At 35.2% G+C, this 24,650-nt stretch overlaps 1 protein-coding gene across 1 annotated transcript in view; it reads left to right on the top strand.

Moving 5' to 3' along the window:
* The window catches only part of MDGA2 (MAM domain containing glycosylphosphatidylinositol anchor 2), a 918,782-nt gene that overhangs the window by 649,337 nt on the left and 244,795 nt on the right, over positions 1–24,650 (top strand). The window contains exon 7 of the mRNA XM_052646754.1: positions 7,385–7,714. Coding sequence (XP_052502714.1) covers positions 7,385–7,714 — 330 coding nt within the window. The remainder of the gene's footprint in view (positions 1–7,384; positions 7,715–24,650) is intronic.

Here is a 24,650-nt window from a genome sequence, read left to right as displayed (position 1 = left end):
AAACGTTCCCTTGGTATCTCTAATTTTCTTGAAGAGATCTCTAGTCTTTCCCATTCTGTTGTTTGCCTCTATTTCTTTGCATTGATCTCTGAGGAAGGCTTTCTTATCTCTCCTTGCTATTCTTTGGAACTCTGCATTCAGATGCTTATATCTTTCCTTTTCTCCTTGGCTTTTCCCTTCTCTTATTTTCACAGCTATTTGTAAGGCCTCCTCAGACATGGAGTTGCCATCATGGTCAACCAAAGTCTGAAATGCAGTCCTTGGATGCAATCTCAAAAATGACAGAATGAGCTCTGTTCGTTTCCAAGGCAAACCATTCAATATCACAGTTATCCAAGTCTATGCTCCAACCAGTAACGCTGAAGAAGCTGAAGTTGAATGGTTCCATGAAGACCTACAAGACGTTTTAAAACTAACAACCAAAAAAGATATCCTTTTCATTATAGGGGACTGGAATGCAAAGGTAGGAAGTCAAGAAACACCTGGAGTAACAGGCAAATTTGGCCTTGGAATATGGAATAAAGCAGGGCAAAGACTAATAGAGTTTTGCCATGAAAATGCACTGGTCATAGCAACACCCTCTTCCAACAACACAAAAGAAGACTCTACACATGGACATCACCAGATGGTCAACACTGAAATCAGATTGATTATATTCTTTGCAGCCAAAGATGGAGAAGCTCTATACAGTCAACAAAAACAAGACCAGGAGCTGACTGTGATCATGAACTCCTTATTGCCAAATTAAGACTTAAATTGAAGAAATTAGGGAAAACCACTAGACCATTCAGGTATGACCTAAATCAAATCCCTTATAATTATACATTGGAAGTGAGAAATAGATATAAGGGACTAGGTCTGATAGATAGAGTGCCTGATGAATTATGGATGAAGGTTCGTAACATTGTAGAGGAGACAGGGATCAAGACCATCCCCATGGAAAAGAAATGACAAACCTAGACATTGTTATTAAAAAGCAAAGATGTCACTATGCTGACAGAGGTCCACACAGTCAAAGTTGTGGTTTTTCCAGTAGTCATGTACAGATGTGAAAGGTGGACCATAAAGAAGGCTGAGCACCAACTAATTGACTCTTTTGAACTGTGGTGCTGGAGAAGACTCTTGAGAGACCCTTAGACAGCATGAAGGTCAAGCCAGTCAATCCTAAAGGAAATCAACCCTGAATATTCCTTAGAAAGACTGATGGTGAAGCTCCAAATATTTGGTCACCTAATATGATGAACCAATTCTTTGGAAAAGACCCTGATGTTGGGAAATTGAAGGCAAAAGGAAAAGAAGGCAACAGCAAATGATATGGTTAGATAGCATCACTGACTTAATGGACAGGAATTTTAGCAAATTCAGGAGATAGTAGAGAACACAGGAGGCTCGTTAGCTGCAGTCCATGTCTGACAAAGAGTCTGACATGACTGTACAAATGAACAATAAGAATATTTTAATGTGCATTTTAATATGTTCAAAGTTCTGTGGAAAAGCAAAAATTTTACTGTCATATTCAATCCTCATTTTATTTGTTCTTATTTAACATGATTTTTATTAACCTTTTTTTGAAAGCATATGAACAAGCCCTTTTGCATGAAATTCCATCTCTTTATGCAGCAGGGATGAGTCAATGATACCATGTTTGCAGCTGGTTTTCTTGTACCATTGTATGGCTGGGACACAAAGTTAGCTATTCAGTAAGTGTGATAGAATGAGGTCTCCTGAGTTTTCTGTACATTAATCCTGTTATTTCATCAAATATATTTTGCTCCCTAAACAAAACCCTTGAATCCTAGAGGATATCGAGAAATTTATTTTCTCTATCTTGTTTCCCCCTTGCATCTTACAATGTAAGACTACCAAGCAGGAACAAAGTTAACATAGACAGATCAGACTGAATGGAAACAATTGCAATCTGTAAAGTCAATGCTGTAAAGTTGACAATTAAGTCAACTTTAATCCGTTTTAATGAAAACTGTTAAATACCGACTGTAACAAGGAACCGAGGAACCAAGGAACTGAGGAACCAAGGAACCAGGTTTTGGATTGGGGACAAAAAGGAGGGTTTAGGCACGGGCCCAGTCCCCAGGTGTTCACAATCTCTTTAAGAAGACAGGTAGGCATTTAACTCTATTAAGACTGATTATTCGTGTGTGTGTGTGTGTTAGGTTGCTTCAGTCCTGTCTGACTCTGCAACCGTATGAACTATAGCCCACCAGGTTCCTCTGTCCATGGGATTCTGCAGGCAAGCATACTGGAGTGGGTTGCCATACTCTCTTGTAGGGGATCTTCCCAACCCAGGGATCAAACCCCCGTCTTCTACGTCTCCTGCATCAGCACATGGATTCTTTACCATGAGCACCACCTGGGAAATCCCCAAGACAGATTGTTATCTACTGTCATTTACTATTGCAGATTGTTTTGCTGATGTAATATATTTCCAGTTCTTTATTTAGCTAGCACCCTGTGGGACTAGCAAGTACTTTTTTCACTCAGATATATTCATTGTCCTTTACAGAGAATACATGAATAGAATCAATTTTTATTTATCTGATTACACTATTAATTATCTCTAGATCCATTCTCCTTAGCAACATTTATCAATGTTTCATGTTGACTAGAATCCTACTGAGATGATAATAAGTGATGTATTTGGAGGTTTTTAACTAATTTATCTACTTGGAATGATGGTCAGTGGTCAATCTGTCTCTTACCATCCTTCTGAAACAGATTCTTAGCAGATGTTCAGAAGCTGATACCTGATATTTCTTCTCTTCAAAGAGATGTTTTCTCATTAAAATTTAAAACATTAAAAAAATGTTATTTAATGTTCATTTTTGTTCAAGTAGACATTTTATTTCAAAATGTACTAATATGCATTGTATAATTATTGGAACATATGACAAACAATTAGTACATTTTATCATTTTAAATCTATAACGCTAGACAAGATATAATCCCATAGTACCCCCATTGTCTTTATATGCATATTGTATTCCTGGAAGCCATGAGCCTAGACTTCTCCAAAGCCACTGGTCTTTAGCTCAAGGATAAACTCAAGAAGTAATCTAATTTTAAATAATTGAAGTCTGCCTTGGAACTTTAGTCATCCACAAGCAAAAATCCACTTTTCTCTCTAGGACAAGGTCAGCAGCAAGCCGTACCCAGATCTTTGCAGTGGGCTTTCATTTATACACTGGTTTCATTCTATTCAGAAAGTACCTTTGTAAATCTCAAAGTAGAGGGCTTCAGTGAGTGCAATGAGAATGTCCTGGCAAGTAATATCTGGAAAGTGAATGCAGGCCAATTGCATTCAGTTCTCACAATATTATGAAAGGGGGCTGTGGGTTATATTGCAGTGTTTCTAAGCTGATTATCCAGAACAGAGGCTCAGCTTGATGCCAGTTCTTTTACATGCATTGCCAGACTAAACAAGTACCTTTTGAGGTTCATCCATCACAATTTATGATACATTAAGCTAAATCTAATGTTCTCTGAAGCTGGTGTTACGGGATTTTCTATATTCAGGCTAAGAAATTGCATTTGGGGAAAGGGATTTCTCCTCTTTTTCTCCATAGAGTTTCTTTAGTTCTTCAGAGTCTTGTTATGTCTATTGCAGCGCTGTTATATTCTGGTACTAATAACAGATTGATTTTAAGTATTTGAAATCTTAACTGGTAGCAGGAAATGACTTTAAATTAACATTGCATGAACTACTATAAATTGTTCACTGGAAAAGTGTGTTTAATTATAAATGAAGAAACCTGTTTCCCAGTTGATTAACTATATTAAACACTTTATATTTTCAAAGATCTACACTATTGTTAATAAGCTATTTCTCAAAATGGGTCTCAGAGGGAGTCTAATACTATCACCTCCTATTTTTATAAATGATGCACTTGACCCATAAAAATTAGATTGCCCATATTGAAAAAAAAATTAGATTGCCCATATTGGACCACATAGAAATGAAAAACTGAAATGGGGTTTCAAGTTCTTAATGCACCTGTGCCTAGTTAACAGAGCTAAGTAAGTAAGTAAGTAAAGTCATTCAGTCATGTCCGACTCTTTGTGACCCCGTGGACTGCACCCCACCAGGCTCCTCAGTCCATGGGATTCTCCAGGCAAGAATACTGGAGTGGGTTGCCATTTCCTTCTCCAGGGGAATATTCCCGACCCAGGGATCGAACCCGGGTCTCCTGCATTGGAGGCAGACCCTTTAACCTCTGAGCTGAGCACCTAAAGTAAGTTAGAAAATTAAGTAAATTTGTCAGATGGCTACACACACACACATACACACATAATGTTTTCCTTTAGAACATTTCTGTTCTGTATGTAAAACCAGTTATTTTGTTATGGAGTAATATAAAACAAACTCAAAAGAGCTAGCTCCAGAGTCAATTAATCCATGCTACTTATTCTGATATTCCTCACCATTTGCTCATTGCCAGACTAACTTGTCCCTCTTGTCCCTCACAGAGTCTATCTTTTGAGAGACTAATATGATTGACTTTGGCCAAATAGTAGAATTGTCTGATACTGAGATCAACAAATATTTGTGGCAAGGAGTTCAGTCTTTAAAGTCTACTTGGTTATATTGCTCTATATTAAAAATATAATTTTATTTATGAATTGATTATTACATTTATAATATTTAATATTTTTACTTTGAATTTTAAAAGTTCTCTCTCATGAATAAAACAGTCCAGGATGTATAACATAGATATTGATATCTTCTTGATTTTTATCAGTGGCTTTTGAATTGTTTAGTAGTTTAAATCTCATTTGTCTGATGAGTTTGCAGTTCTCTCAACATCAGTATCCCTTTAATATGTCACTGTCCAGAGAACAGAGCTAGAAAACAACAGCTACCTCATCAATAAATTTTAATCATTGAAACATCAGGGGTTTTTTGTGGTGTTTGTATATGACAACCAATTTAAAACTTCTGAGTGGAATTTATCCTAAATGTACCTCCATATGAACTTATTAATATGTATATAATTTTTTATCTTTGAAAATTATGTATCATCTGTTTCATCTTTTTAAATGTAGGGTTATTATTTCTCTATAGAAACAGGATAAGGAAAATTCTTACCAAATGAAAGGAAACTTTAGTTTAAATGTTGTGAGTGCTAATGAAAGTAAATGCCCCTTGACGTACTATGTTTTGCTAAGTCGCTTCAGTCGTGTCCGACTCTATGTGACCCCATAGACAGCAGCCCACCAGGCTCCCCCGTCCCTGGGATTCTCCAGGCAAGAACACTGGAGTGGGTTGCCATTTCCTTCTCCAATGCATGAAAGTGAAAAGTGAAAGTGAAGTCACTCAGTCATATCCGACTTAGTGACCCCATGGACTGTGTTTTAGGTCTATTAAATAAAAGAAAATGACATTCTGTGATCTTATAATTTTGTTTGTGCTGTAGAACTTCAACTATATTTGAATTATATGTGCACAGTATTTCATATCAGATGTAAGTAGCCAGATGTGGAGATTTTTTAACACATTTCGCTTTCTAGATATAATGTAAAGTCACTTGCTTCAGTTCCTTATTAAAATATATAAGTGTGACTCTACATAATAAATTACATAATTTCTCCTGATTTCATCCTAGAGTCATATACTGATAAAATTATGGTTGGAATAAATAAGATTCATCAGTTGCATTTGGAAGATGTAACAAACAGCAATATAAGAACCTGACTTAAATATTTGTCTTCTGGTGATTTTGTTAAGACTGCAGCCTTGTGCATTTTCTAAACAATATTTTGGAGGATTCTCCTTTGTGGTTCAGACTTCTTCAAACTCATTAAATATTTCATATATTTTTAGACATAACTATCATATGTACAGGTTAGATAGATTGAACTATAAATTATGAATATACAATTTGCCATATGTAAGAATCAAAGTTATGTCTATTTTGTTCATCTCATGTTATTAGAGTCTTGCCAGTGCCTAGTTCTGAATACGAGCCCCATAAATATTTCTTGAATTAAAAAAAAAAGACATACAAACACCTTTTGTGATATTCATTTATCTCTTCTTAAGATACAAACAAGAAAGCAGATGAAAATACTTGAGGCTGAAAAGTAAAGAAAATTAAAATATCTCTTTATGATTTAAAAATGAATTAATTTCTAGTGTGTTCTCAAATAGTTCTAAATCTGTGGTATTTCCTGGCCTTTTTTGAACTGAAGAAAATCAAGTTAAACTCAAGAAAGTCTGCCCAGAATGCAATTAGTAGGCCTCCAATATCTTCAGGTCCTCTAAATTCACAACATTTTTGCCAGTGTCATCATATATTTAGGTTTAATGGTAAAAGAGAATGAACACGATTTTATTCTGATGATTATGTTTCAGTGCATATGCTCCATTTTATTGTGTAGTCATGATGATGTTGGAGAGGGGCATGGATAGGGTATTGGAGAGAAGAAAAATGTGCACAAAACAGTATTACTGCAATTAAAAAAAAAAAAAACAGAGCTATATTACAAACTGAATACCATAGAATCATTCAAAGTTGAGAACTGAAGCCCTTAAAAAAAGAAACAATAGATGCTCTGCTGGCAGTTTCAGGTAGTCGTGATTACTGACACAGGCTGTGAGAACAGCAATAACCTTAGACCCAGAAGGCACTGCTGTTAGGATACCAACACAGCATATTTTCCAAGCCATCTGCCAAGAGGTTCTTTGGCCACCTGCATGAGATAGCCAGTAAATGGTTTCTACTGAAGACACCTATGTATGGTGGAACAGAGCTATCCTAGCAATTTTTTTGAAAAAACATTTTTCTTCAATTCAGTTTATTTCAATACTATATGAAAGTGCCTCATGAATATGAAGTGATATGAAGTAACTGAATTCTTACCAAACTAGTTTTGGTCAGCATGTAAACAGAACTTTAAAATTTTCTTTAATATGAAATTTTCACAGTATTTGAGTTATTTGAGAAATGATGCCATAATAGGTATGACATAGGTAAGAAATTGGGCTTAATGATCCAGATAATTATTTTTAATTCTAATACCTAAATGACTTTATATAAACATATTTCATTATTTGTTCAAAATTCAAAGGCAACAATGTTTAAGTATCATATATATATTTAAAGCATTTTTATATTCCTGGAAAATATTGTCCGATTTATAAAAATCCATTTTAGAGTCTGTAAGTAATTTAGTTACTTAGATTGTTTCTAAATTACCTAAAAGAGTTTTATTAATATGTACACTACTTGGAAATTGAAGAAACACATATACATTTTATTTTATCTGGTTTTACTTTATTTCAGACCAGAGATGACTACCTATATATAGTGAATTAATCCCTAACATTATGAAAGTAACACTAATTACTTATGGAATTTTTATGTTTTAGCATTAAAAAAAGGACGATTTTGGATCACACCAGATCCTTATCACAAAGATGACAACATCCAGATTGGGCGTGAGGTGAAAATATCTTGCCAAGTAGAAGCTGTTCCTTCTGAGGAGTTAACATTTAGTTGGTTTAAAAATGGTCGTCCGTTAAGAAGTTCTGAGCGGATGGTTATTACGCAGACTGATCCGGATGTCTCCCCGGGAACGACCAACTTGGACATCATTGATTTAAAATTCACGGATTTTGGGACATACACATGTGTAGCATCTCTGAAGGGAGGCGGAATATCTGATATCAGTATTGATGTTAATATATCCAGCAGCACAGGTAAGAAGCATATTTATGATTTAAAAGATGTTCACATTGAAAACCTTTTTTTTTTAATGTTGAATATATAAAATAGTCTTCAGTCAAGCTAAGATTTTCAAAAAGTTTCCTGAAGCCAAAATCTTAACATTCCAAATGCCCAATAAATATATTAAGAGACTTTGATTTTTGATTAGATTTAGATTTACATGAAGTTTTGTTTAGATTTACATGAGGTTTTACAGAAATAATGCAAATAAAATTAATAGTGTGGGCTATAATAGATACAGACTTCTGGATTAGATGGTACCAGGTTTTAAATTATTAACTAGGAACTCTCTGTAAAGCCTGTAATTATATTAATTGATAAAGTTGAATACCAAATGTTGAAAGAATTGGGACAATTTTCAGAAAATTGAAACAAACAGAAACTATTTATTCCTAAGGATAAAATATCAAGAGATAAGTTGAGTATTAAAATATGTTATATAAGAAATATATTTTCCACCAAGATAAAAAAAGATATGTTAAAATTGTAATCAGATGTGACTCTTTGTAGACCTTTATGTTAGGAACTCTTCACAATGAGAATGACTAAATATAAAAATATATTGGAGTGAAATTTCTTCTATTAAGACCAAAATTATGTTATCAATTTTCTCTCAATCAAATGAACATCCTTAGGTGAGGACAATTGCAGGGCTTTGGCATGGAGGACATGTTAGCGTAATTCTTAGGATGTTTTGAAGCCCTGCGATTTTATGAACTGCAGTGAGTATGCATTTGGAGAACTCCAGTGTAGCTTTATTTGTTTTGACAGCTTGTTAACTAGATTGAGGTTTAATTTAGAATTTTCATATAATCTGAGGGTGAGTAATATGTGTTGAAAACAAAGAGCACAAATGTAGATTGCAAACGTACTGTTTTGAAGGAATTAAAATAGTCAACGTCTTCTTTCCAGTCAGGCAGTATTTTGATTGTTGTGTGTTAACAGATGGACTTGTGATTTTGTGTCTTCTCATGATTCAATTGCAATACACACTGAATTTATTTTACTTCTTAAGGGATATAGTCCATACTTCTGGTGACCAAATGTGCTTGCTTTTCACCATTCTAGATCATTTCTAAGGAATATTCAATTCTAGGGTGATGGATGGTACTTGTGTTTGGAAAGATGTTCTTTCCTAGGTAACAAACAAACAAAAACCACAACAATAACTATTTTATTCAAAATTAGTGCTATCCCTAGGAGATGGACTAATTTTAGAATATATAAGGAAATCTGTTGATCTATTCAGTCATCATTCATTTATGTATTTATTCAATCAGCAAAATAGCCATTGAATGCCTACATCAATATGCTAGGGGACACCCAATATATGATAATTCCTATAAGAGTAAGAACAATTTTGTGAGATCCGTGGAATTTGCCCTTATTTATGAGAGAGAAGTTTCAAGTGGTCTACATTCAGTCATGACCATTGCTTTGTTTGTTTGCCTGGTTTTTGCTTGTTTCTTTCTTGGAACTGGTGACGCAAACTCATATGCAAAGAATCAGTGTTCCTTTCCAAACAGAGCACAGTCTATATGCAATTAAATTTAGAGAGAGGAGGGAGGAGAAAATGGAGAGGAGACAGGAGCACTATATAATTATTCACCAAATGAGTCCTAACACTCATTTTTATATAACCTAATAATATTGCCAGTTTGAAACTATGTGTTGTAAATGACCAGCATTAATTTATGAAATTTCCAAAAATTTTCCCAGGAAAATGCTAAAAGATGAAAACACTCAAAATTACCTGTTAGTAATAAAAATGTGGTTGTAATAAAGTTTCTTTAACCATTAACATTTTGTCTGGTCACCAAAGGTGATAATACCCAAAATAAAGGAGATATATTTTTGTTTGTTTGTTTGTTTTAAACATTTTATTTTGCATTGAAGTATAGCCAATTAGCAATGTTGTAGTAACTTCAGGGAACAGTGAAGGGTCTCAGCCATACATATATATGTATCAATTCTCCCCCCAAAGTCCCCTCCCATCCAGGTTGGAACATAACACTGAGTAGTGTTCTATGTGCTATACAATAGTTCCTTGCTGGTTATCCATTGCTGGTTATCCATTTTTAATATAGCAGTGTGTACCTTCCCCAAATGACCTTCCGCAAATCCCTACCTGTCCTTTCTTCCCCCCGCCCCAACCCGGGAGCTATGTTTGTTTTCTGTCTGTCTCTTTCTGTTTTGTAAGTAAGTTCATTTGTATCATTTCTTTTTAGATTCCACATATACGGGATGTCATAGGATATCTCTGAAGGAGATATGTTAAATCCTTTTCCAAAACATTTAGCTTTTCTGCCCTACCCACCACAGACAGACCTGGTTGTCTGTCTCCTCACTTGAGTGGAAACTCCATGAAGTCTGGGAACTTGTCCGTATTGTTCACTGTTGTGATCTTAGCCTTTGAAACATTACATGGCACTTAGAAGATAATAAATAATTATTAAATCAAAACAAACTAATTTGTGCATGTAGCTTTCCCTTTAGGTTTGCTTTCCTCCTCCTATTATTACCTTCCCAAGATAGACATTTGGTGTTGTAATTCCTGATCATATAATTCTCTACTGACTTTAAGAAAAGTCATTCAAAAGACCAATTTATACTATGATTTAATGTGCTACAACTCTCAGGGACAGGACTGGCTCCATAATTTGTGGTGTCCAGTGAAAAATTGTTAAGGCATGTCCCTTGTTCAGGACTTGATAAGAATTTCTTGATGGCAATATCAAAGCATTAAACCAAGTGAGGAGGCCGTTCTAAACATGGCTGCACAGGTGACATGCTTGCAGGGCAATCTGTGCAGGGAATTGTACTTTGATAGCGATTCACAGAAGATGGTATTGAAAGGATAAGTCACTGAAGGAGATTTCATATTCTGTTTTCATGCTGAAACTGGATTTGATGTTTCATTTTGCTCACAGTACAGTAGAGTAGCAGAGTGCAGCATTAAAGATCTGTAGACCAGAGGTTGTATGATTCAGTTGGTATCAATAAAAATTGTATTTATCCCTGCAAAGTAGGGAAAATACTTAAAGAGGGCTTTGATATGAAAAACAGAGAGATTACTGGGAAATAGAGTTTGAACAAGCTATAGCATGCAGGATGCTATGACGAATGGCATCACTGACTTGATGGACCTCAGTCTGAGCAAGCTTCAGGAGTTAGTGATGGACAGGGAAGCCTGGCGTGCTTCAGTCCATGGGGTCCCAAAGAGTCAGACACGACTAAGTGACTGAACTGAACTGAACTGATAGCATGCAGGAAAATCCTGAACTATATTAATTCTATGAACCATATAGAATTCAGAGGAAATTCACACAAATTGGGTGAGTGAAGTCAAAGAAAAGGAAACTACTGTTTAGACGTAAGTACATAATGTGAGGCCATTTGGGGTTTTGTTAATTATACTAGTTTAGGGAATTTATAATTGTTGTTTCTTATTTGTTAAACTGTGTATATGTTAAATGTAAGCAAATTTAGGATGAAATTTTAAATTAAAAAAATTCTAACCTTTGTTTTCCATACAGAATTTTGTATTGAATCTTAGTTGTTACTGTTTTAAGATACATATATGAAATTCATTAAGATGAGAATGAAGTGCCATTAAGATAGTTCTTCCTAATAGATTGAAAACTGTTTCTTTAAATGACAGAAGTGCATTTCCAGATCTGCTTTTGAGGACCTTAATATTGAAATATAAAATACCTCAGGAAGGTAAATCCTAGTTTACAGAATTATTAATATTTTTAAAAGACAATGATTTAACTAAAAAAAAATTTAAAGAGAGAGGCTCCATGTGTTTTAGAGTTTGCCTCCTGCATCTGATTGAATAATGAAAATTATGATATATGTGATGAGATTATCTCTTCTTTTTACTTTAATTCCTTTTTAGAAGTATTTTTTCCTCCTGATTCTACAAACATGCAAACTGTTTTATTGTGAGTGTTTGTTATTCTGTCAATTTAGAATTCATGTTCCTTGCAGATTCTTTTACTATGTTACTGCTCTGTGTGTCTGGTTATATGTCTCATGGTGACAGATACTGGGCCGTGCCCATTGGGAGCTTAGAGTCTAAGTTGTCAAATTACTTAGCTGTCAGATGATTTAAAAACTAGGCACAAGATATAGTGGAATAGATACTGTACTTAAAATTTGATTAGACTTCTGTAGGAATCGTGAATGTTTTTGTCAACATTGACAAACTGTTGGCCCAGGAAAATACCACAGAAAAACAACATTTGAGTTAAATCTTGATGGAAGTAGCACTGTGACAGTGGTGGTGAAGTGAGAATACATTTGGTAGAATATATAGGATAAAGGAAGTCCCAGAAATACTATGTGATTATTGCTTTTTATGTAGAATTAATATCAGCTGATATTAATATAGGCAAGTTTTATTGGTTTGTTTTATTTTATTGTTATCACTAATGAAGTGTATTTTATGTGTCTAGACTACAAAGAAGTTTTAAAAAACATTTAGTAATCACAGTCAAGTTCTTAATTAAAAAATGAATATACTGAGATATTAATTGTTGCAATTAAATCTTATAAAATGAAAATCCTTCACATACTTGCTGGAAAATGCACATAAATTTTAGCCTAAATTTTGGCAACAGTTAAAATAACCCTCAAAATATTATCACTTATCTGTTATACATTTCAGTTCAGTTCAGTTCAGTCATTCAGCCATGTCCGACTCTTTGTGACCCCACGAATCGCAGCATGCCAGGCCACCCTGTTCATCACTAACTCCCAGAGTTCACTCAAACTCATGTCCATTGAGTTAATGCCATCTAGCCATCTCATCCTCTGTCATCCCCTTCTACTCCTGCCCGCAACCCCTCCCAGCATCAGAGTCTTTTCCAGTGAGTCAACACTTCACATGAGGTGGCCAAAGTATTGGAGTTTCAGCTTTAGCATCAGTCCTTCCAATGAACACCCAGGACTGACCTCCCTTAGGATGGACTGGTTGGACCTCCTTGCAGTCCAAGGGACTCTCAAGAGTCTTCTCCAACACCACAGTTCAAAAGCATCAATTCTTCGGCACTCAGCTTTCTTCACAGTCCAACTCTCACACACATACATGATCCCTGGAAAAACCATAGCTTTGACTAGACGGACCTTTGTTGGCAAAGTAATGTCTCTGCTTTTTAATATGCTGTCTAAGTTGGTCATAACTTTCCTTCCAAGGAGTAAGTGTCTTTTAATTTCATGGCTGCAATCACCATCTGCAGTGATTCTGGAGTCCCAAAAATAAAGTCTGACACTGTTTCCCCATCTATTTCCCATGAAGTGATGGGACCAGATGCCATGATCTTCATTTTCTGAATGTTGAGCTTTAAGCCAACTTTTTCACTCTCCTCTTTCACTTTCATCAAAGGGCTTTTTAGTTCCTCTTCACTTTCTGCCATAAGGGTAGTGTCATCTGCATATCTGAGGTTATTGATATTTCTCCTAGAAATCTTGATTCCAGCTTGTGCTTTCTCCAGCCCAGCATTTCTCATGATGTACTCTGCATAGAAGTTAAATAAGCAGGGTGACAATATACAGCCTTGACGTACTCCTTTTCCTATTTGGAACCAGTCTGTTGTTCCATGCCCAGTTCTAATTGTTGCTTCCTGACCTGCATATAGGTTTCTCAAGAGGCAGGGCAGATGGTCTGGTATTCCCGTCTCTTTTAGAATCTTTCACAGTTTATTGTGATCCACACAGTCAAAGGCTTTGGCATAGTCCATAAAGCAGAAATAGATGTTATACATTTATATAAATATAAATGTTATAGATTTTCAATTTTCAGAGGGCTTGCTGAATAACATCCCATTGCCTCCTGTAATATTGTTCTGCATCAAGTCCTTTGGTGCTCCTGAGCTTGCATGTGTTCCTTTGCATGACCTGAAAACTTGTAGGTTTATACTAAACTTTGAAGCCTGCATTATGCCTTGAAAATACAAATAGTGAGCCTGGTGATCTGTGGAATTCCATGGTGAGACATCTGGCGGGCAAATATACAAATTTGACTTGATACAAATTCGATAATTTTTTTTCTTCCCTGTTAAGGTAGAGGAGCATTTTATAAAGCAGAAAATGGAGCAAGATTGAGAGGATTAAACTGGAGCTAGCAATATAAATATAGGTGCAAAGAGAAGGTGACAAATTGAGAAAGTTAGTTTGAAATTTTCTCTTTCAGTATCTACCTGACTAGATACTATAATTATGATAGTTAACTAAGTGTCTGTGCAAGTATTCCCATCTGTGAAATGAAAGTTCTTGATAATATAGGACTATGGTACACAACAAATAAGAATAGTTAATGAGCATGAGAGCAAAAGACAAATGATTATCATATTGGATTTGCTTCTTAGCCATTTTCAAGTTATAGAGGTATAGAGACTCATGAAATTGTGCTTATTAGAACTAAAGTTTTAGAGAATGACATTAGTGAGTGATAGATCACTTTGTACAAGAAGAAGTCATAAGTAAGACTAACACATGTAAGAGTTGACAATGATTTGACCAGAGGAAGCTTCCATGTAGCCAAAAAGTTTATGTAATTGGTTCCTAAATTACTGGACACAGAATTCATTTTCTTCCTTGACTCCAAAACTGTAAGTTTCAACACATAACCTCCAAATGGAGATAACTGATGGAGAACAGAGGTTAGAAATCTTTTTTGTAAAGTCTAATAGTAAATATTTTCAGTTTTTCAGGCTACATGGTTTCTGTTGCAACTATTCTACTTTGCTGATACACTAGGAAAACTGCCATGGCAATAAAATAATTGGGTACTGCTCTTTTCTAATGAAACTTTATTTAGAAAAACAAGTAGTGGACCACATTTTGCCCATAGGCCATAGTGTGCTAACCTCAAACCTAGACTTCTGAAACCCTGTTTATTAAGAAAGAAAATCATAACAAATCTAAACTCTGTGAACTTACTATGAAATTAAGTTAAATCTACATATAATTTATTTGTGTATACAAACAGTAATATATTTTCTAATGATTGAGGCAAAAATCTTGGTTATTCCTTATTTCTCATGTCCGTGTATGCAGTTGACCCTTGAACAATATGGAGGCTAAGGATGCTGACTTCTGAGCTGTGGAAAATGAGAGTATAATGGAGGGCCCTACTACAACATTATCCTTAGCCTCCATGTTGTTCAAGGGTCAACTGCATACACGGACATGAGAAATAAGGAATAACCAAGATTTTTTTTTTGCCTTAATCATTAGAAAATATATTACTGTTTGTATACACAAATAAACTATATGTAGATTTAACTTAATTTCATAGTAATTTCACAGAGTTTAGATTTGTTATGATTTTCTTTCTTAATAAACAGGGTTTCAGAAGTCTAGGTTTGAGGTTAGCACACTATGGCCTATGGGCAAAATGTGGTCCACTACTTGTTTTTCTAAATAAAGTTGTAGTAGAGCCCTCCATGGGCTTCTCTGGTGGCTCAGAGGTTAAAGCGTCTGCCTCCAATGTGGGAGACCTGGGTTTGATCCCTGGGTCGGGAAGATTCCCTGGAGAAGGAAATGGCAACCCACTCCAGTATTCTTGCCTGGAAAATCCCATGGACGGAGAAGCCTAGTAGGTTACAGTCCACGGGGTCGCAAAGAGTCGGACACAACTGAGCAACTTCACTCACTCATCAGGGCCCTCCATATTCTAGGTTCCTTCATATCTGAGGTTCTACATCCTCAGATTCAACCAACCCAAGATCATACAGTGCTATAGTGCATGTCTATTGATAATCCATGCAGTTTGAATCCATATGGTTCAAGGTCAACTATATTTTATGGGCTCCTTGTTAAATGAATCATTCTCTGCTAGGTTGCACAGTTTTCAGGGGTTCCTGAGATTACTTTGCAATTGCTCATCTCATTCCTAGCATGCAAGATTTTCTGCTGCTGCCTCCATTCTGTTTGTGAACTCCTTCACCTTTTTTTTTATTCCAATCAATTTCTATATATTTAATTTTGAATGGCTGGGGAAAGAATAAAAAACAAACAAACTTTAAAACAGTGAGACATACTCTGAACTTTATAGCTTCTCCTGCTTATGGAGACATCTGAATGGATGATGGGCTGCTTTTCACATTGGCTTTAAGCAAAGTTTCATACAGATTGTATTTACTCTCTAGGTGTTGAAAATTCCTATCTTTCAGTTGACTCTTTTTTTTTTTTAATTTTTATTTTTACTTTATTTTACTTTACAATACTGTATTGGTTTATGTTGATTGTAAGGGATATTATATCTGTCCTTGATAAGGCCCAAAAAGAAGGTGAGTATTTTGATCAGGTGTCAATAGGGAAGCTGTCCCCCTAAAAACTTCAAATTATCTCTTCTACAGCCTTTCCCACTTTCTTTTCATAATTGAAAATGCCTCTTCACCAGCATTGGGACTGGAATTAAGCATGGCACATCTTTACTGTGTTTCTTATACACTCAAATTCCTATAGTGCTTAATGAACTTACCAGAGGAAAAAATGAGCTGTGAAATACTATTTTTATTGACCATGTACAAAGAACATTCCTTAGGAAATATTCATCTGTGGCATACTCATAGAGATACCTAATTCCATTCATTTGTACTTTTATAGTAAATGGTGGTATTAATGTCAGCCTACATGGCAGGCATGGTTATAAAACTCATATTTAGGTATATAAAAGTTTGACAAGAAGAAAATTTTATGCTTAATGTTGCCTATCAGAAAATAAGTTTTACTCTGTAAATTAAATATGTTTTATATAAAATTCATTTAATAATTTAGAATTATTTATTCTGCTCTGCTCATGTTCTGTGTCTGGTGAAGATTTTCTACATAGGAGACATGTAAACGCAACAGTCTGGAAGTGTTGGGAGTAGTCAGGGTAATTGTCTGGAATCTGTGTTTAAATGAGCAATACAATTTTTATTCAGATTATATGTTTAAAATAATAAAAGAAAAAACAGCAGTTTTCTAAAAATGGTGTGAAATGAAGACACTCAGTTGTTTCCAACTCTTTGTGATCCCATGGACTGTAGCCTACCAGGCTCCTCTGTCCATGGGATTTTCCAGGCAAGAATACTGGAGTGGGTTGCCATTGCTTTCTCCAACCCAGCGATTGAATCCAGGTCTACCACATTGTAGGCAGACGCTTTACCATCTGAGCCACAGGGAAGTCCAAAAATGGTATACTGACACTAAATAAGTTTGAGAAAATGTCAGTTATCCACATGAGATATTATTTTTGTATTATTATTGATACTATCATTTAGCTTCAGGTAGCATTGACTCTTTGGAGCTAAGGTCCAGTTCCCTATTGATATCAGCCATTCAAACAGTCAAAGAGAAACATCCATGCTTGAATATTTTTAAAGTAAGATACCTCCAGAAGGCTTAGCAAATGCCACATTAAAATATGCTGAATGACCTAGGAGAGAAATTGCTAAAATTGCACAAAATAAAGGTGTAAAGATGTATTAAATCAATTGACAGCACTTTATTGAAGCTTCCTGAAACTTCTGATTTTTTTTATAAAAAATAGGAAACCCATGACAAGAGATGAACACAGTATTTACAACTTAAGTCATTGGTATTTTTTCCTTCCTTTTGTTATATCTGACCTTTGTTTCACAAGCCCTCAGTCTTAGATAATCTGTTCTTAGCGGAGGAAGATTTAACTTTGAGAGACAAAGGTTAACTGACAATTCAAGTAGGAATAATGCCAAGTGTTCTAATATGGCAAAGGGAAATTAAATAGAGCTGTCATCCACAATTCAGGGATTAGTTCATTAAATGTAGTGCATTTTCAGTCCCCCAAAATATTTATTAAACAACCACTGTAGGGAGAGGGATACAGGAAGAAATTAAGATGTGTAGGATCTTGTTCATGGGTTTTATATCCCCAAAACTCAAAAATTTTAATTAACAGATAGTCTTGCATTTGCTTTATAAATTATCAGAGTGATATAGAGGAATACAGGATGAAACTATTCAGTCTATCCTGCAAGAGTTAACATACAGCAGGTGGTGTCTGAGCTGGATTAAGAATGGGGATAATATGGCACTAGATCTTTGAAGAAAATGAATGTAATTGGATCTCCTTCACACAGTCAAGGATGACCACAGAATTTTATCATTGTAGCAGCATGATCAGATTGGTGTTTGGAGGGTTTATTCATTGGATGAATTTGCAGTGTTCCAAAATGAGATAATTAGAAGAAGGATGGTGAAGAATTAGAAGAGCATTCAAGAAACACTTCAGAAGCTTCACACTCAATCAACTGGGGAAAGAAAACTTTTCCTCTGTTTCTCCAATAGTGTAGACTACCTTTGCATCATGGCGAGGTGTTCAGTGAGTCATTTAGCAATGATGTGAAAGAGGAGGCAGAAAAGTTTTCTTAGGAAGTAAATTAAGGCATTGGAGATACTCATTTCTTTAACGGATGTGTCATGTGAGAGAAAATACAGAAAGCGTGTGTGTGTGTGTACTTAGTCACTCAGTCACGTTCAACTCTTTGTGACATCATGGGTTGTAGCCCGCCAGGCTCCTCTGTCCATGTAGTATTCCAGGCAGGGATACTGGAGTGGGCTACCAAACAGCTTAGCTGGTAGAAACAGCATGAGACTCACTCACAAACTATATCTGAGAAGTGAGGTAGCCTCTTTACATCTTCAATTCTTTTTCACCACAGCTTTAGGATACTTTGAAGAAATAGAATGAAAAATGGAATATGATTTTAAAAAAAAGTCTACCTATCAGAGCATGTGTGTGGTATTTGTGGGTGGTTGGGGGTGGAAGTTTATTCAGCTGAGGAGTTTGATAGAAATCAAATGAGGTGCTGAGGGACACTCACAACCTCATTACAGGAGAGCTAAGTCAGTGACCAATGCACTCAAGTCAATTTGAGAAATGTCTGACTGACATCAGGCAGCTTAGTGTGTGTAGAGCCTGGGACTTGGGTCCAGGCCCAAATTTTCTGCTTAATAGCATTGTGACCTTGGGTCTGGCTAGACCCCAAAACTTCCATCTGTAGAATAAAGGGATCAGCTGGATAACTGATTTCTAAATGGTGTTCCAATGACAACTAGAGATTTCTAAAAACTATCCTTGGGGGCTGCTAAACTGCAGGAGGAAGGGTAGTAACCAGTTGAGAGTTTTACCTTTTTTATTTACCTTCCAATTTCAAATAGAACAAAGCCTATCTCTCTTTCTTATATAGAACTTCTGTCTAAGATTATATTTGGACAGAGAATTCTAACTCAAGTTCACAAACATATATGTGTGCACATAGTAGTAAGCACACATAGTTGAAAGCCATTTGCTTAGATGAGTTCTTCCATTCCTTCCAAAGTATGTTCTTCTTTTTATGGTTCCAAAGTGTTCAACTTCATTTCAGCATATGATAATTCCACATTCTGAGGGAAGGATGTTAGGTCTGAATGAGGGATTTAAGGAAAAGTCTGAAAGGATAAATCGGTTTGAGAGTAGTACCTGAATGGTTGATAAGAAGACATCATCAAGTTTCTGGTGACCAATTAGAAAGTACGGTTTGATGGTTGAGAGAAAATTCAGAACATGAACTTCACAAGCAATTTCATTATTTAGAAGTAGATCATCTTATCCAAGAAGAGAATATGAAGCAAAACAAACAAAAATAACGTCCAAGAATATGGTGGAAAAAGCAGAAACCATGCAGAAAAGAAAAAAGAAAAAAAAAAAAGAATAGTCAATGGAAATCAAGGGGAAAAAAATGCCTTAGTTTATGTGAAAGACAGGAATATCCAGTGGCATCCTTCATGTACAACAGCTTTAGAGCCTTCAGTACCTTTTCATCAGTATGAAGAGGCACGTGAAAGATTATATTTGTTTCAAGTACTTTAATATTGATGCATAGATTTTGATAATAGAAGCAAGCTCTAATTTTTCTTCAAGTGAAAGGATTGGGAATTGAAGGAGGGAAGGTGGGAGCAAAGGAGACAGAAAATAAGGGAGAGAATCAGAGAAAGAGAGATTTATAGACAGTAACAATTATACTGGAGAAGGCAATGGCACCCCACTCCAGTACTCTTGCCTGGAAAATCCCATGGACGAAAGAGCCTGGTAGGCTGCAGTCCAGGGGGTTGCGAAGAGCGACTTCACTTTCACTTTTCAGTTTCATGCATTGGAGAAGGAAATGGCAACCCACTCCAGTGTTCTTGCCTGGAGAATCCCAGGGACGGTGGAGCCTGGTGGGCTGCCATCTCTGGGGTTGCACAGAGTCGGACACGACTGAAGCGACTTAACAGCAGCAGCAGCAGCAACAATTACACTAATTCTGTTTTCAGTGAGATCATTTAAAGAAGTGATAAGGAATATTTGAAACATTTTTAGTTGGCCTTGCCAGGAAGTTGAAAATTGTTTTGAGAAGCATAAATTTTAACAATATTGATACTGCTTACTTTGAGGAGAGCATAAATGCAAAGATTGGCTGCATTAAATTAATTCTGTTTCCTACAGTAGTTAATTAAACATTAATCATGTTTTTATAGTAGGGTTTTCTCAAAAAATTGAATCTAACTAATGATGAAAATAACATCAGATTTACAACTCTAATTATCATCTTAAAACATCTAACACTTTTTTTTCTCAAATTTAAGAACAAAGATTCTACCTTATGTACATGCCCATTCACTTCAGTCGTGTCCAGCTCTTTGTGACCCCATGGACCATAGGCCACCAGGCTCCTCTGTCCATGGAATTTTCCAGGCAAGAATACTGGAGTGCATTGTCATGCCTCTTCCAGGGAATCTTCCTGAACCTGAGATACGACCAGTGTCTGCTGTGTCTCCTTCTTTGCAGGCAGATTCTTTTACTGCTGATCCACAAGGGAAGCTCCATTCTACCTTACAAACTTATAGTTTAACAGTGGTTAATTAACTATTATCTAATTACTATGTCATGCGTTGAGGACTTCCTTCACTTGGCAGAATTAAACACTTTTTGAAATTCCAAGATTACACTGAGATAAGAACAAGTCAATGAGAAATAGGAATGAATGCTCAATTTATGTTTCCTACACCCTTCATCCATTTATAAATTCAAGCAATGGGGACATGGAAACTATTTAAATTTTAAATGACTGTATAGAAATTCCTCTAATCTATAGGGCTGAACATCATTAGTTGGTTTCATAATTTGCACTTAAAATTATAACTACCAATACTTTATGGACGTTAAAGAAAGAATTGTGAAAATTATATTCATTAACTGATGAAAAATAAGTGTCTCCATCAAATTTATAGTAGCGAATGGATGTAAATCAGAATATATTATTAAAGCTACAATACCAGGACTCACTCTGCATCTCTTGACTAGAAGAGAAGATCGAGGTGTGGGGAGAGTCACTACTGATAGAATTATGATAACACTTGGGATTTTTATGTTCTTTTTAAATGACACTACCAAGCTACCATTACCAATTGAAGAACAGAGACATAAATAGACGTATCCATAGAAACTAGACCCGTAGACTAACAGTTGGATCACTACTTTACTTTATGTAATAGCAATAAATCTAGAATCCTAGATCTCTGGCGTTAGATAGAAAATTGTTTTAGTGACATAATTTGTTTGTATTGTCTAGGTTTCATTTTACAGTTTGGAATGTCTTCAATCTAAGTTATTTCTTTCAATAACTCCAAAATAGAAGTTAGAACTACCATTAGTGCAAAGGACTTTGCCCTCTAAATCAGCATACATTTTACTGTGAAAAGGGCCTCATTAGTTTTCATAGTCTTTTTCATCCTTCATTGTGAGAGATCAGTGAGGTTAGGCCAGAGATTAAATAAATTTAGTAAATCATTACAATTAGGATTTTGGTGGCACAGTTTAAGGATATTTATGATCTCTGGATATCTATATTTAAATAAAAGCAAAAGATAATTTGTTCAGGTTCCTAGATACCTATTTTGTAAAACAAGTTTAAAATATTTCTAAATGTCTCAGTTATTGGAATTGTTTTTAAATACTGAGGTACCTGGTACCTTTCATTTTACAGAGTGGAAAATGAGATCCCAAAGTTTAGAGGTACTTGTTCACTTCCTATGATCACATCCTAATTCAAGTTTATGATCTCAGATTCCAAATTCAGTATAAGCTTGCAGCAGCTTACATTAAATGGGTATTTCCTTTTACTATCTCAGGTGATTCTTATATTTAGTTATACCACTTAACAAGGGCCTTGCATGAAAGGATTACTGTTGGCAGGTATTAAAATATTCTAAGAGGAATTCATGTAACAGTCTAGTCGGGTCATGTGTTAGATTGATGGCAGAGCACAACATTCTCCTCTACTCTGAGAACATCACTTCAAAGAGTGTTAGGATGTCAGGTTCTGTTTGCCTATCTCATATCCCTGTCACTAACATTAGACGAAGCCTTACCCTATTCTGACCTAGGTGTATAGATTGAACAGTATTCTTTTCACCCAAAAAGACCACTTTCAGCATTATGCTAGGTTAGAAATCCTCTAGTGCAACTGAACATGATGATACTTGTCTTATCCTAGCTTCCTGAGAAGAGAGGACCCAGGGTTTGTATCTTTAAAATCCTGCCTAACCACATCTAGGGGTGTGTGCTCCTGAGTGGCATAAATTATGTGTTAAAGTAACCTGAGACTATACATTAAAACTTTCAGTGTGCCAGTGTAAATAACATTGTCAATGAAATATTTTTTTAAGTTTTATAGCAGCATAACAAAAATGGAATAATGCTTGAATTGTAACCATGTAGCTTAGTGTACACACCCAATTAAAGAAGCGAAGTATTAGCATATGCTGAAGCACTTCAAAATGTTGAACGCAGGTCAATTCTAACTACAAAACCTAGGCTCTTTACAAAAGACACACAGCTTCTCAATGGAACGAGCACAGGTAAGATAATTTCAGGCTCAAGAGATAAACTATGAGAAATTTATTTTTGATAAGTGACTCCATCTCAGAAAACCCAAATCATGTCATGTCTGCCTCCGTATCTCTTTGACTAAAGAATTAGAACCTGAGCAGTCCAGTTGAGTGAAAGTCAACCTAAGAGACAGCCTAGGCTCAGAAATGAGAGTTTTAGAAAAGAGAACAAGATGATAATCTCCAGGGGAATGAAGAACTGAGGATACCAGGTTTCTTTCAAGTACATAAATAAATCAGGTAAATAAATCACAGTTTCCCAAATTTTAGGGATATCCTATCAGTAATAATGATGAGATTAGAAAGATGTGAACTGAGAAGCATATGACTGCACTTTAAAAAGAGGTTCCATGCACAATATGAAATATATTGGTAATTAAAATATGCAAAGTAGAAATAATAAAATGACAAGCAGTTCAAATGTCTGCACTGTAAAATGCATTTAGTGTGAATAACAGTGCACTATAAATGAAACATAAGTAGTCCACTTTTACCAAGACTGTCTAAATAATACTTGTAAACAGAATATATTTAGTTGACATTTAAATGGAAATATCCTTGCTTAGGAATAAAATGCAATCTAAAACTACATTAATAAAATGGTGCTAAACTCTATTCACACATTTATTAGCTGAGAATGAGTTATATATCCTTCCTATCAATGACGTTATATGAGTTTTTATGTAGCTCCAAAATTAGGCCCATATTTTTGTTGTAGCATTCTATACTTCTACAGAGTGGCAGGTTGAATCATAAAATGCAATTGTGCATGTGTAGAAATTTTCTTAATAAAGTCACCATGTGTTATAAGAAAAATCCTATGTTTTAATTGACCACTTATCTACTAATTGGAGAAGGAAATGGCAACTCACTCCAGTACTCTTACCTTGAAAATCCCATGGATGGAGGAGCTTGGTGCAGCTACTATTTATGGGGTCGACTGGTTTTTGCTATGCTCTTGACAAAGCATGAAAGAGCCAGCTTTATTGAGGTTAAAATGTTTGTTAAAATGGTGAGAGTGTCTATTTCCACAGGATAAGGCATATTCATTGGTACATAATCAGTGATGTAGTTAGGGAATTTCTAAACCATAGACATTATTCAGACTGATCATTTATAAAAGGCCAAACAATGTCACATGGATTCTACAAGGAGACAAATGGCCTTTTTATTATAGAAGTAAATTGATTTTTCTAGCCATTTGTCATTGAGGAGTTTACCTCTGTGACCAACAGTTGCTCTTGAAAATAAAATAAATTGTGAATTTCTTTAAAGCATCTTTTTTTCTATGCTTTCATTAAGTAGATTTGATATATAGTTTATAGCTTATCCTCTTTTTAATTTAGAATTCCTCATCCAAAGAAGCGATCACATAATTAACATGATCAGACAGTTTATTTTTGCTTATTTGTCCCTGGTTTTCATGGCAACACCCTGACCTTTGTGAAAATGGACAGCGCTGACATTTTGTCATCCTCATAAGGGAGGAATATATATGTATTTAGGAATGTCCAGACCTCATTACTTCATAGAAATAGACTGAGACCTAGAATATCTGCATTATGTGCTATTTTATAATACTATCCAAACACACAGATCAAGTTATTGTATCTAATGGCAGAAATCTGCAACCTGCTTTCTTTGGATAGCTTTGGGGAATGTCTCTGACTATTCAGATTAAAAAGGTTCATTCCTATCCTTTCCAAAGTGTTATCTTCTTCAAATAATGCCATCATCTGAAGTGAACTACATATTGCCAAGAAAGCTGAAAATGGCAATGATAATATATATACTACATATATAATGTATAATTATAATATATATAATATTTAATATATTTACATATACATAATATGCATTTATATAAAATATATAATTTATAAAGAAACTTATATAAATGTAAATAAATAAATGATATAAAATATTAAACCATAAAATAAAATATAATAATAAATTTATATAATA

The sequence above is a fragment of the Budorcas taxicolor genome, chromosome 10, assembly GCF_023091745.1.
Source record: "Budorcas taxicolor isolate Tak-1 chromosome 10, Takin1.1, whole genome shotgun sequence".
In the NCBI taxonomy this organism is placed as follows: Eukaryota; Metazoa; Chordata; class Mammalia; order Artiodactyla; family Bovidae; genus Budorcas; species Budorcas taxicolor.
The sequence above is the reverse complement of the archived record's forward strand: the minus strand, read 5'-3'. Positions and strand labels throughout refer to the sequence as shown.